The following is a 14,297-nucleotide window of genomic DNA, read 5'->3' as shown; positions in this document are numbered from 1 at the left end:
TAGTTCTCCATGCTCAGGGATGTGTATATCTGTATCTATACCTAAGTCTATCAATATTTTTAAAATTGATTATATCATCTATAGTTTTCTGCCCCTTGCTACTCTCAAACAAATAGGCCATCCCAATCATCATCTCATACTCTAATTCATTATCCACAATAACTGTTTACTATATGGGCATTCTAGTTTTCTTTATAAGAAGACATCTATAATCTATGAAAGTACTCTTTTCTCTGCAGTTCCTTGGATCTTTTTTTTTTTTTTAAAGAGAAAGACAGAGAGAGAGAGAATTTTTTTAATATTTATGTTTTTAGTTTTTGGCAGACACAAATCTTTGTATGTGGTGCTGAAGATCGAACCTGGGCGGCAGGCATGCCAGACAAGCGTGCTACTGCTTGAGCCACATCCCCAGCCCAGTTCCTTGGATCTTAACTGGTATATTAATGAGCTGCCCTCAATAGGGCTAAAGCATATGGCAATTTTCCCTTTTCTCCCTTTATCCTTCCTTCTTGGCCTCTTGGGAAGAGGAATCTAGGGACATTCAGGTCAGATGTTGGTCACTTCCCCATGGCTTTGGAACTAGCCCACCAGCAATTTCCCTCAAAAGAAACAGAATTAGGGGTAGGGTTCAGATCAAGACAAGCCCAGAATGCCCCTGATCACCCTCAGACCATTTCTCTCTCTCAGCCCATGTCATAGGACTGAGAAGTCTGAAAACTCCATTTACTGGACCCCCAGTAAACGGGAGGCAATAACGAAAGGAAGGCAGGAAGGCAGGAAGGCAGGAAGGCAGGAAGGCAGGAAGGCAGGAAGGAAGGAAGGAAGGAAGGAGTTCTCTACAGCAGAAAAAGACACCTGACTCCAGCTTCCAACAATTCTGAGCACTCTCATGCCCCTGAGAGGTGAAGAATCAGGAGTACAGTGCTACCCTCAGAGATCTAACTAGGGGCTTTGCTGAGGCCCCTCCTCCAAGCTCCCACAGTTCTCATAAACACACCCCCTCCGCTTTGTTGCTCCAGCACCTGTGGATCCATCCTGTTGGTATTTATAGCCTTATGCAATTCCCTGTTCCCCTGGAGTAACTTACTTCTAATCAAGAGAATATGGCTACATGGCAGGTTGTCACTTCTATGATTAGGTTACAAAGGATTCTGGCATCTATATTGCTAACCAACCCTTTCTTGCTGGTTTTGATGAAGCAAGCTGCCATACGGAGAAATCCCATAACTAAGAACAGCCAGCAAGTACTGAGGACTTCAGTTCAATATCCCCAAAGAAATCTAATACTACCAATACCCACAGGAGCTTAGAAGTGGCTAATTTTCTTGTTGAACCTTCTAATGACACCCCAATACGAGCTGACACCTCAACTGCAATATCACAAAAGACAATGAAGGAGAAGACCCAGTCAAGTCATGCCTGGATTTCTGACTCACAGACACGGTAAGGTAATAAATATGTACTCTTTCAAGTTTTACTCTTGAGTAATTTATTATGCAGCAATCTATGAGTAATAGAAGGTATTACATAGCAAAGGGAAGATGCTGTTCTCCAAGAACCCTGCTTAAGGACCATGCCCTGCTGCTTTGAAATGGAAAAAATGGAGCTTTTCCAAACATCATGAAGCCCAATCAATGTTGTAGGAGGCAGAGGCTCAACACCAGCCCTGGCTTTGACTGTGCATTGAAAGCCCAGATGTAAAAGACAGGCTCATCTTCCATGGTGAGGACCAGCTTCAGTCCCACCTATTCCTTTGGGCTTCCAACTCCTGTTTACTGATTCCCTACATTGAATTAATTTGAAATACTTAATATGGTCTCTGCTTTCCTGATAAGATCCTAACTGTTACTTTTTAGGGTTCAAATTCCATGGCCTACTATTTAAAGTTTTCCCAATCTGAATCCAATTTATCTTTCCAGCCTTTTCTCTTATGACCAGGTGACATAAAAATTTAATCCCAGACAAGTTTGCTCATACCCATGAGCTTGTCTTGTGTTTTCCCATATCCACATCTCCGCAAAGGCAGTGAAGTAGGATAGACTGAGCACTGGCTTTAGCACATGTCCTATGTAAACATAAGTCCTGCACTATCTCCTGCTAACTGTAAGGCCTAAAGAAAATCATGGAACCTTTTTGAGCCTTGATTGCTTTAGGTGGAAAACAGGGATTAAAAAATAATCATAAAGATATACTGCACCTATTAAAAAACAAAACAAGGAGTACTTCGACAGGTACAGATAAATTGCCAGCATAATGTTTTGTTCACAAAACCTGTTGAGACAGTGGTAGACCATGGCTCACTGTCGCTCATGCCTTCTCTCAGTCTGGAGTTAGCATCCCTCACTTTCCACTTAGACAAATGCTTCAGGGGCCAACTCCTCTTCCAAGATGGCTTCTCTCTTAAACTCATGTATAATTCCTGTAAGAGGGGAGCTCTAAGTTTCAACTGAACTGTCTTGTGATCAACCACAAAGGAGGCAAAAGGAAGATAAAGGAGATTCGTGTTCTTAGTCATCTCTGTAAACTTTAACCACCTAACATTTTGTATTTTGTTGACTATAAACAATATATATTCTAGAACTGAAAGCAAAGTGCTACAGGAAAAACAGAAAATATTAAAAATATTGTAACTAAAAAATATACCTGTTTATCAAACTTTTCATTTTCAGTCATGTCTGGCATTATAGTATCTGATGCAACCAACAGAATCCAATCCATTTTTCCCATCCTAGGAGCCCAGCGTGACTGGCATGTCTATCACACTTGGCTTTGCATTATGAGAAGTGTCCGGAAGGCATAGTGATTAAGATAACTTGCCTTAGGTTTTAAGTGAACCCAAAAGCTATGTTATAACCAATTGTATCAAAAGCAGACTTTCTGCATGAGCCCAAGACACAAATTCCTTATTAATTAACAATTAATCTACAACAACTATTCCAGACCCACATCCAGGATGGTGTGAGAGTGTGGCAGCCTCACCTTCATCTCAGGGTACATGTAGCGGTGGATGGAGGGCAGCCAGTAGACAGGGGGCAGGTTGCTGCCTCTCCCAGGACCAGCATGGAGCACCCCTTTCTTGTCCTCATAAAATGCAGCCAGATGAGAGTAATGTCCTGGCATCTCCAGCTGGTGCCTGCACGACACACACAAACGTGCACAGTGAGAACAGCTCTGGCTGTGGCATGCAGCTCAACCTGTGCCCCCAGGGTTAAAGGCAAGGGGACACTCAGAAAATCTGCACTTTGAGGTTGCCTTGAGGCCTCCCTTAGTGTGACAGAAGATCCTAGGAAAAAGCTCACACAAGGGGCCTGAGCCACCCTGAGAGCAACATGTAAAGCCTTCTCTTTCTCGTGGGAAACAAATTAACAGGCGATGGCTAACATCTATTGTTCTTGAGCAAAATATGCTAAAGATTGTGTGCTGCTTCCCAGAGGACGGCTGTCCACTGTGAGGAGGGATAACCCGGAAGATCACAAATTCCCTGCTTAAGATTGCTCTTTGTTTACACTTCATGCTTGCTTGCTCTCATTGTTGTTATAAAAGAGCAGGGAGAAACTTCCCCTTCATGTCCCAAGTAAGGGAAAGCAGTTATTACTGGGTATCACTAAGGGCTTAAAAATTCACATCAAGTAATAAAGAAATACAACATGCCAGAATCTCTTCTCCTCCCACCCTGGTCTTTTCCTTTACTCAGGTCAGATACCCTGTTAACAGACCCGCAAATCCAAGAAAGTTGAGGCAGTAGATCATCTGGAATGCAGAATGCTGCCTCCCAAGTTGAAGCACTTTGTTCACTGGGAATATTCGTGGTTGAAATTTGTCCTCCAAGAAAAAAATATGCTGGGATCCTAATCCCCAGACTCTCAGGAGGTGGCCTTCTTTAGATAGGGCTTTTACAGAGGTAACCAAGCTACAAGTTCATCAGAGTGATCCCTAATCCAGTAAAACTTCTAGAGAGGGGAACTTTGAATACACACTTGGGCACACACACCAGCACCTAAGGATGAGGGAGAAAGGCGGGTGCCGTAGTCACATGCCCAGGACACCAACATCTGCCAACAAAACCAGTAGCCAGAGGGGAGGCATGGAACAGATTCTCACAGGGAACCAACCCTGCAGACTGTTGCTCTAGCCACCCAGTTTCTGATACTTTGTTGTACATTCCCAGCAAACCAATACAGGAAGGAATAAGAGGACCTCTACCCCTTTTAGCACATTTTTATTTTCTTGGTATCTTATTTCCATGTAATCATGAAAAAGAAACACAATACAGCTCCACTAAGTAAGAGAGGCATTCCTAATTAGGTTGACCCTGGAATAACAGTAATTAAGAACAGGCAATACCCACTGCCCCTCCACACACCAACCTGCCACATGACTCACTCCAAACTAAAACAAACCCATCAAAGATTTCCACTGAACAAATGATAGGCCAGCTATTCTTCTACCCTCCACTCCAGAGTGACTTAGCACTCAATATCAAGGTGATGGTTGAGATACTTTCAGGCACCTTTGTCTAATATAAGATAACTGAAGTTATGTGGGTTAGACTCTGTGTCCTCTATTCTGTACCATTGGTCTACAGGTCTGTTTTGGTGCCAATACTATGCTGTTTTTGTTACTCTTGCTCTGTAGTATAGTTTTAGGTCAGGAATAGTAATACCACCAGCTTCATTCTTCTTGCTAAGGATTGCTTTGGCTATGCTGGGTCTCTTATTTTTCTAGATGAAGTTCATGATTGCTTTTTCTATTTCTATAAGGAAACCCATTGGGATTTTGATTGGGATTGCACTGAATCTATAGTGCTTTTGGTAGTATGGTCATTTGACAATATTAATTCTGCCTATCCAAGAACAAGGGAGATCTTTCCATCTTCTAAGGTCTTCTTTCTTTCTTTAGCATGTTGTAGTTTTCATTATAGAGTCTTTCACCTCTTTTATTAAATATTCCCAAGCATATTTTTTTAAGGCTATTGCAAATGGGGTGGTTTTCCTAGTTTCACTTTCAGCAGATTTGTCACTGATGTGCAGAAATGGCTTTGATTTATGGATGTTGATTTTATATCCAGCTACTTTGCTGAATTCATCTCTGTGTTCTAGGTGATTTCTGGTGGCATGTTTTGGGTCTTTTAGGTATAACATCATATCACAAATAGCAATAATTTGAGTTCTTCTTTTCCTATCAATATCCCTTTAATTTCTTTTGTCTGTCTAATTGCTCTGGCTAGAGTTTCAAAACTATGCTAAAATAGGAGTGGTGACAGAGGGCATCCCTGTCTTATTCCAGTTTTTAGAGGGAATGCTTTCAATTTTTCTCCATTTAGAATGATGTTGGCTGGGAGTTTAGCATAGATAGCCTTTACAATGTTGAGGTTCCTGTTATTTCTATTTTTTCTAGCGTTTTGAACATGACGGGATGCTGTATTTTATCAAATGCTTTCTCAGCATCTATTGAGATGATCATATTATTTTTATCTTTGAGTCTATTGATGTGATTAATTACATTTATTGATTTCCATATGTTGAACTAACCTTGCATTCCTGGGATGAACCCTACTTGATCATGATGCACTATCTTTTTGATGTTTTTGTATTCAATTTGCAAGAATTTTATTGAGAATTTTTACATCTATATTGGTCTGAAGTTATAGAAATAGAAATATTGGTCTGAAGTTCTCTTTTTTAATATTTATTTTTTAAGTTGTAGTTGTACACAACACCCTCATTGCATCCATTTTTATGTGGTGCTGAAGATCAAACCAAGGGCCCCGCATATGCTAGGCAAATGCTCCACCCATGAGCCACAACTCCAACCCCTGAAGTTTTCTTTCTTTGATGTGTCTTTGTCTGGTTTGGGAATCAGGGTAATATTGGCCCCATAGAATGTGTTTGGAAGTGCTCCCTCCTTTTCTATTTCATGAAATAGCTTGAGAAGTACTGGTATTGGTTCTTCTTTAAAGGTCTTGTAGAACTCAATTGTGTGTCCATCCAGTCCTGGGCTTTTTCTTGGTTGGTGGGCTTCAGGAAAATTTGTATTTAAAAAAAAATATTACTATATTAAAAAATAATTGCTAAAATGAGTTCTTCTGGGAGATAGCTAATTTTGTGGGTTCCTATACATTTTGTTTTAAGCTTTGCACTAGCCAGGTGATACAATAATGACTAGGAGGTGCTTCTAATAATTTCTGACACTCTTACAAATGTTCTTGGAGTAGACAGAAAATCCATGGTGGCAAAGTTATGTCTAATTATTCTGAAAGGATGACAGTTTTCAGTTATTCCTCAAGGATGTGTGTCAAGTTGCTGAAAGTTCAACTAATAGAAAATTACAGACAACTAATAAGTTCAAAGGTGTTTTCATTAGAACCCATTTTCCCTAAAAAGAACACCAGGAATCTGTATGTTTTGATCTAAAAGGGGAGGTATCAAGGGTAATTTATTTATTTATATGTGTGTGTGTATAAATTATATATATTTATGTTATATACATACATGTATGTGTATATGCATATAACATAAATATATATAACATAATTTATATTTATGCATGTATATACAAATTATATATATATATATTATATATAAGTGTGTGTGTGTGTGTGTATGTGTTTGTGTGTGTATAATTGGCAGTTCCTGGATTTAACAACTATTGTATGAAAGCCTCAAAATGTAAATACACTGCAGGTTTTACAACACACAATACAAGATAAACCAAAAACTATAAGTAAGGCTGAGAGTGCTTCAAGACAAACTGATCTTCAAACAAGATGTACAAGAACATATTAGAATGCATAGATAAGAAAGTACCACACTGAAATCCATGCCAAGCAATCTGCAGAAAGCATCCAAAAGACACCACATGGTAAAAACTAGTAATAACTGGTTCAATATATGCTACAGAGCTGAAACCACAGGATTCTGAACCAGATTAAAGATTCTTCTGAAGGACCAGAGACACTGGGGTTCTCTTTAAGTTCACATCCACTTCACTGATAAATCACAGGCAGGTGCGACTATGCAGATGCTCAATGCACCAACCCTGCCTTTCCTAATGCATTCTGCAACAATTCATACTGTGGAGAAACCTGAGATGCCTCTGTGCAGCGACTGCACTTCATCACTCTGGTGTGTTCCTTATGGATCTGAACAAGTCTGCCTTCTGGCTTTGCAAGTACAGAAAGACAGGCATTTCCATTACTGTTGGTGCAGGGACCAAATGGTACCACCTTTCCGTAGGCTAAATTATAATTTGCATCAAATTATATACTGTGTATGTGTGCACGCTCTGACTCAATGATTCCATTTCTAGGAAGGTGTCCTAAAGAAGTATGCATGGATGTGAATGATCATTTACTCACAGGATGCTCATATCTATGAGTTGTGAAAAACAAGAAACCTAAAATCCCAATAACAGTGAAATAGTTAAACTGATTTATCTCTGTATATTGACATACTGTGAAACCACCAAAATAATGCTGAGAACTATCAATCATAATACAGTGAAAGGTTAACAAACCAAGTTACAAAACTTAAATATTCAACATCAGAATCCTTTTTTAAAAAAAGTAATGTATGTGTATATATTTATACATGTGGAAAAGATAACAAAATGTTAACAGCAGATATACCTGAAAGCATGATCTTTTTCCTTTAGGCTTTTCTCTATTTTTTCAAGTTTTCTATTTCTACAATAATTATAGTATATGTTAATTTTGTATTTAGTGTTCTAAAATTTTTCATTCTGGAAACTTTTAAAAATACAGACACACAAATGGAAAGGAGAATAACAAGCCCCATGTATCCATTGCTCAGCTTCAATAGTTACCAATATTTGAGCAACATGGTTACATCTATCCCCTACCACTAATACTTTACTTTTTCCTGAAATGTCTCAAAAAAAAAAATCCCACATAACATTTTACCCACAGATATAAAGTATAATTAAAAATTAACTGATAAAGTATAATTAAAAATTAACATAATATACAATCACCATGCCATTATCTAACAAAATTAAATAATACCTTAATATATACTAATAACCACTTTATATTCAAATTACAACTATCCCCAAAATGACATTTTATAGTTGCTTTGTTTAAATCAAGATCTAAACATTAGGTCCAAAAATATGGTTACATGTCTTAGTTCCCTTTTATCCTAATTTTTTTTAATTAGAAAATAGTTAATTGCTGTCTTTTGATTAATAAGAAATAATAATAGAACTCCAATTAGATATTGAAGGCAAGAGTTGTAGATGAAATACTAATAAGTTTGGGACATCAGAAGTCTGAAAAAATATACAACACAGGTTAGGCACTGCAGAATCAACTCTAGTTAATTTAGTCATAGCCACAAAGAAGTTTACCCTTGCCTAGACTTAATTCATGCTCTGTCATACAAATCTCTTCTTTCATGTTGCCTTTAGTCTTCTTTAATCACTAGGTTGGAAAACCTTGCTAGCTATGACTCCAAATCTAGCAGTCACAAAAAGAAAAAAAAATATGAACACAAGAAAAAGGTGATAAAAAACAAATGAAAGTGGGAAAACATTTTCAATTTATATCACAAAGAGAAAATTTCCCTATTATACAGCAAACTCCTAGAAATTAATAAGGTCAAGAACAACAATAAAATGTAGCAAAGGCTAGAAACAGCTGACAGAAAAGAAAATGCAAATGACTTATAGGTGCTCAACCTCACTTATAAGAAGAAAAATGCTTATAAAAACTATGCTGGGGTATTATTTCAATCCATCAGAATGCCAAAAAATTCAAAACTTTAATTTTTGTATTGGCAATGATGGGATGGAACAGGCATTCTCCTACATTACTACTGGGCATGGGAAAGTGTTCCACTTATATGGAATGCAATTTGACAAGATTTCTTAAAATCATAAATACATACACCACTTAAACTACTAATTTCATTTCTGGAAATTTAATGTATAGATATATCATTCATGCAAATTGATGCTTGTTCACAGGTATTCAGTGTGATATCAATTGTAATAGCAAAAGATGAAACAACCAAATGCCTATCAGTAGTGAACTTGATAAATAAAGTGCTGTTCTTCTGTACAGGTCATATAATACAACTGTGAAAAACAACAAAGAAGTTCTCAAGGTACTGGTGTGAGAAGATCTCTCATACTGTTGAATGAAAAAAGTGAGGTGCAAACATGTTACCTTTTGTGTGAAAAGGAACAAAATAAGCATTCACATTTGTATTTGTTTATATCCCCATACAAACTTGGGAAGACACATGAGAAATGAACAGTGATTGCTGGGATTGTTGAATAGATGTGGGAACTAGGTGAAGACTTTTCATCGTGCGTCATTGATGGAAATCGCTGCTCTATTCCTCTTTTAATAAAGCCTTCCAAACTTCAGTGATCACATGGATACCCAGCTACACACTACTTTTCCCAGACTCCTTTTCTGCTAGGTGTGGCCAGTCCCCAAGAACTGGCCGATGGAGTAAGAGCAGAAGTGAGGTGTTCAAATTCTGGGACTTCAGCATCATTCGTCCTTCTCACTGGTGGAACATGATATGATAATGTGAGTCAGTGTCTACCCTGTGGATGAAGACATCGCTCTAGGGGATGGCATAAGAGAATGACTTATATCCCAGAAGAACCAGTGCAATAGAGCCACCACCCCATACTAGATGGCTTCTCTTCCTCTGGGAGAAAAGCTGAAATTTCTACCTCATGGTAGAAAAGCTGAAATTCTATCTTGTTTTCAGTGCTTTGTGTCTCCTCTTTATTATAGTAACTTAGCCTGAATTTTAGGCAAAGCAGAAGTTATGGACCTTAAAATGAGATACTACAGTATCAAAAACCACAATGTGGCATTGGCTTAGCAGTAGAAGGAGGTAAAAAAAAAAAAAAGAAAGAAAGAAAAATCATAGCTATTTCAGACTAGAAAGCTGGTGACCCTTGTCAACTTTAATAAGCTGAAGCCAGACCCTCTGTCATTTGAACATGTAGCTTCACCTGCTCCATGCTGCTCTGGGTGAGCAAAAAGAAGAAATATATATATATATATATATATATATATATATATATATCAATACAAGATAAGAGTAAGATGAAAATAGGTAAGAATTGCCCAGCTTGTGAGCAGAAATAGAAGAAAATACAGGTAACTAATGACAGTATATTCTAATTAAAAAATATATATATATATGTATGTATATATATATATATTGTATGCAGATACAATACCTTTAATTTATTTTTATGTGGTGTGGCAAGTGCTCTCTCACAACCCCAGCCGGACTAAGTTTTATATAATAAATCAATGGAGGCTCCAATAATTTGGAGCCCCATGGAGCTGGAAAAGCAAATTCTTCTTTACCTGCCGCAGTCTGGCTAGGCACAAAATAACCGAGCCACCACAAAAGCCTTGTAGATTCCAACAGCAACTCTTTATTCCCAAACTCTCACCGGCACTCTACACGCACGTTCTGGGAAAAATACACTCCCTCCACCGGGCTCTGCGTACCAATACTCTCAGAACCCCGAGAACTCCGCGGGAACTCTAAAGGAGCGGGCGCCTGAGGCAGCAGGATACGCCCTAATCCTGGAGCCGCCCTATTCCCAGCAGGATCCACCCTAAACCTGGAGCTGCCCTAATCCCTGAGCAGGGTCACCTTTCAAACCAAAATGCCATGCGTCATTCTTACTTGGCTATGGCTCTCAGCATCTACCTAAATTCTTCTCTCCCAGTGCTTAAATGAAATTCTTTAGTTAAGTATTCTTGGACATGGAAGTCGGTCTACTTTAAAGATCAAATAAAGGGTATAGCTTACAAATATTTGCTGAAATGAGGAGGAAAGGGGTGGTCAGGAATAGATACCAGTAACTAATTTAGACCCCACTGACTTAAAAACCTTGACCCAAAAGAGATCTTTGGAGTGGAGACCTGGGACAGACTGGAAGTCATGAGAATCTATTTCGTTTTTGAGAGGCATTTAGTGCCTCATGTCTGGCCTATAAAAACCTAGGGCTTCTCAACTCCTGAAAAGACCATTAGACCCCCAAACCTGCACCAGTAAGAAATGTATTCTGGAGCTGTGCAGATGCAAGGGCATGTCCTCCAGTGACGGCTTCAGATGGGGCTAAAAGGCCAGGCCAGGATCCATAGAGAACTATAGACAAGGTGCTGTTCTACCCGGCAGCACCAAGATTCAGCCAAGAGCTCAATGTTCTGCAGGACAAGGACTATGTACAATCCCTGCTCAACAGAATTTCATCACTGCAATGGATTAATGACTGTTTGTATTTCTCATCCCTCACTTTTCCAGGTAAGAGATTGCACAGTGGCTCCTACTTCACCTTCTATGTTGTATTGGGGAGGTAGGGAATGGAGGCAATTCTCTATAGTTTTATAGGTTTTCAGGGTAAGAAGGACCAGGCCTTGATCTAATGAAGGACTGATGTGTATCCACACAGAAATCTTGAATTTTAGGTTGGAGGCATTACCTAGACACTGATTCTTTTTGGTGAGGGAGAAATGGCTTCTATTTGGGAAGAAGAATGCACGTGGATATATGGATAGCCAAAGGGGAAAACTAAAGCAGAAGCCACTAATTATTTCCTCAAATTCTATTCTTTCTGTTTATAATCAAAGCTCAAGAATGTAAAGTGGTCACAGAATCACACACCTACATTTTTCCCAGTCTATGTTGTTGATAGGTGTATCTTTGTGATTGAGAACTTGATAATAGATATGACAGGTGATGTATAAACTTCTCTTCTTTCCCTCCTCCCTGTGGGCTGAAATGCAGGTGTATTAGTGGTGAGCAGCTTTGAAAACTCAGACAATACCTTAGAATACAAAAAAAAAAAAATCACTATTAGGATGGTGGTGGCATAATGAGAGAGGAGAGGTGGGTCCCTGCACAACTGTATGGAACACAGCAGGTCACCCATCTTGACTACCTGCCTATCTCAACTACTGTGTGAGATAAAAATTTCTATCTTAATTGAGACATTGTATTTTTGAGCCTCATCTATTACTGTTCAGCCAGGACCCTTACTAGCATAATACCTTTCTATAATTTTAGATTTCTGAGCTGTAAGATTATTGCCTAGGGCTGGGGTGTGGCACAAGTGGTAGCACGCTTGACTAGCATTTGTGAGGCACTGGGTTCGATTCTCAGCACCACATAAAAATAAAATAAAAGATATTGTGTCCACCTAAAGAAAAAAAAGAATATATTGCCTATTTGTGATATTAATTTTTTAAAAAGAAATAACTTCCTAAAGGTTTCAGGATACCCATAAAAATGTTCCTTTCTAAAAACTCCATAATATTACTTATTTTTAAAATGTTTTTTTTTTGTAGTTATAGATGGATAGCATACCTTTGTTTATTTTTATATGGTGCTAAAAATCAAACCTAGTGCCTCACATGTCCTAGGCAAGCACTCTGCCACTGAGCTACAGTCTCACCCATTATAATACTTCTGAGGAAATATCGCAAACACATGAAAAAAAAAAAGATGCAGAGATGTTCATCATTACAGCTCAGCTCCAGAATGTAGAGAAGCAGCGAGAAGAAAAAAGAAAGAAAGGAAGGAAGAAAGGAAGAAAGAAAGAACAAGAAACATGCTAAATGCTCAACCATAGGGAATAACCATATATACTTCAGGACAGATCCAGCTTTTCTGATCTTTACAAGTGAAACTATGCTTAACATATTTCATCAAAATTGCCTATTTGAAAAAGTAAATCTTCAGATTAATAAACTATTAATCCTATCTTTGCAAAGTATTTCCACTCTAAAATGATATTCACTGATACTGACAATGGATCTTTGAATGTTAATATTTGAGAGGAATTTTTTATTATTTTGTATTTTAAATATTAAAATAATAAACATACTTTTTCACAAATAATAAATTTCATGTTGTTTCAAGATAGGTATTTCTTAAAAATTTTTAAATAATGATAAATTCTAAAGGAATGGCCTACAAAAAGTCTTTATACAAGGATGATGCCAAGTATTTTCTTTAAGTATAAAAACATATATCAGAAAAGAGGCAAATATGCTAAAATTTTAACAGTGATTTTAGGATTAGAGATAGATTTCCCCTCATAATCTGAAAGGTAATTAGGTTACTTGCATAATTAAAAAAAAAAAAAAACAGTAACTAATAGTTTTGCTGCTTCTGTTAAAAATTCTCCTCCTATGACCCCAAATAGTAAATAATTATTCATAAAAGAAGTTTAAAGTCTGCCTGACTACTGGGTCAAAGAGCTAATTATTGTGTCTTAGGGTAAACAAAGATCATGTACATTTCAACAAATTATTTAACTACGTGCGATGAGAGCATTAGTATGAACTGAAAGCAAACTCACCCAGCACTCATTACACCCTGAAGGACTATTTTACAAGATGTTGGCGGAAAGAAAAAGACCATCCCACGCCTCCTGGAAGGGCACCTGTGGTTCTGGCACAACCTCCATCTCCCAGGGACTGCTCTCATGCGCCAGCTGGCAGGCCCTGTTGCCACCCCACACCTGTATGGAAGCCACGTACCGAACCTGGTTCTCCAAGAAGTGCATGTACCGGTAGAGCAGGGTGTAGGAGGGCGAGAGGATGCCCACGGACTTCATTCTTGCACCCCGCTCCAGCTCACTTTCCACGGGCATGTTGGCGAAGCAGGCCAGGCCGAAGAAAGGCCCCTTTCGAAAATAGCTAAAATAGACCAAAATATATAGTGGGGCTCAAAATCAGGAAGAGATTTTGTTTTGTTTTCTTTTGCTCTCTTTTTCTTTAAGATGCAATTCCAAACTAAATAAATTGTATCCAGAGCTCCAAATAACAAAGTTCAGCCTTAAAACAAGCCACTTGACCTCACAGAAGAGACAAAGCTCACAGGGATAGAAAACTCGCCAGCTGAGGGTCATCCAGCTGGAGTCAGGACATCTGGTGAGCTTGCTGCTCAATTGCCCATGACCATGGACATATGGACACAGTCCTATCCCATCCTGACCAGGATGGGGCAGCCAGACCAAGATCCATCTCTAAGCCCCTCTGGAACTAGCTGCCTATTTTCTTGGCATAAACCATGATGATTCTTCTCTCACTTCCTGAGCCTCTGAAGTTTTCAATACTTCTGCCACTTTATTTTCTTCCCCTTTCTCACACTCTATCAGCTATGGTTTCAGTACAAATGGATTAAAGCTACAAAATTACCCTTAAGGTCTTTCTGCTTGCTCTTCCTCATAAAACTCACAATGCACCAATTACACAGGACTAAAAACTGGCTTTACTTAAAGCTGGA

At 38.5% G+C, this 14,297-nt stretch overlaps 1 protein-coding gene across 1 annotated transcript in view; it reads right to left on the bottom strand.

The window, feature by feature from the left end:
* Positions 1-14,297, bottom strand: part of Dennd11 (DENN domain containing 11) — a 41,174-nt gene that overhangs the window by 12,673 nt on the left and 14,204 nt on the right. Inside the window, exons 3-4 of the mRNA XM_026405422.2 lie at positions 13,550-13,708; positions 2,980-3,133 (exon numbers count right to left, since the gene is read on the bottom strand). Of these exons, the coding sequence (XP_026261207.1) occupies positions 2,980-3,133; positions 13,550-13,708 (313 nt within the window). The remainder of the gene's footprint in view (positions 1-2,979; positions 3,134-13,549; positions 13,709-14,297) is intronic.

Source organism: Urocitellus parryii, chromosome 3 (assembly GCF_045843805.1).
Source record: "Urocitellus parryii isolate mUroPar1 chromosome 3, mUroPar1.hap1, whole genome shotgun sequence".
NCBI classification, from domain to species: Eukaryota; Metazoa; Chordata; class Mammalia; order Rodentia; family Sciuridae; genus Urocitellus; species Urocitellus parryii.
The sequence above is the reverse complement of the archived record's forward strand: the minus strand, read 5'-3'. Positions and strand labels throughout refer to the sequence as shown.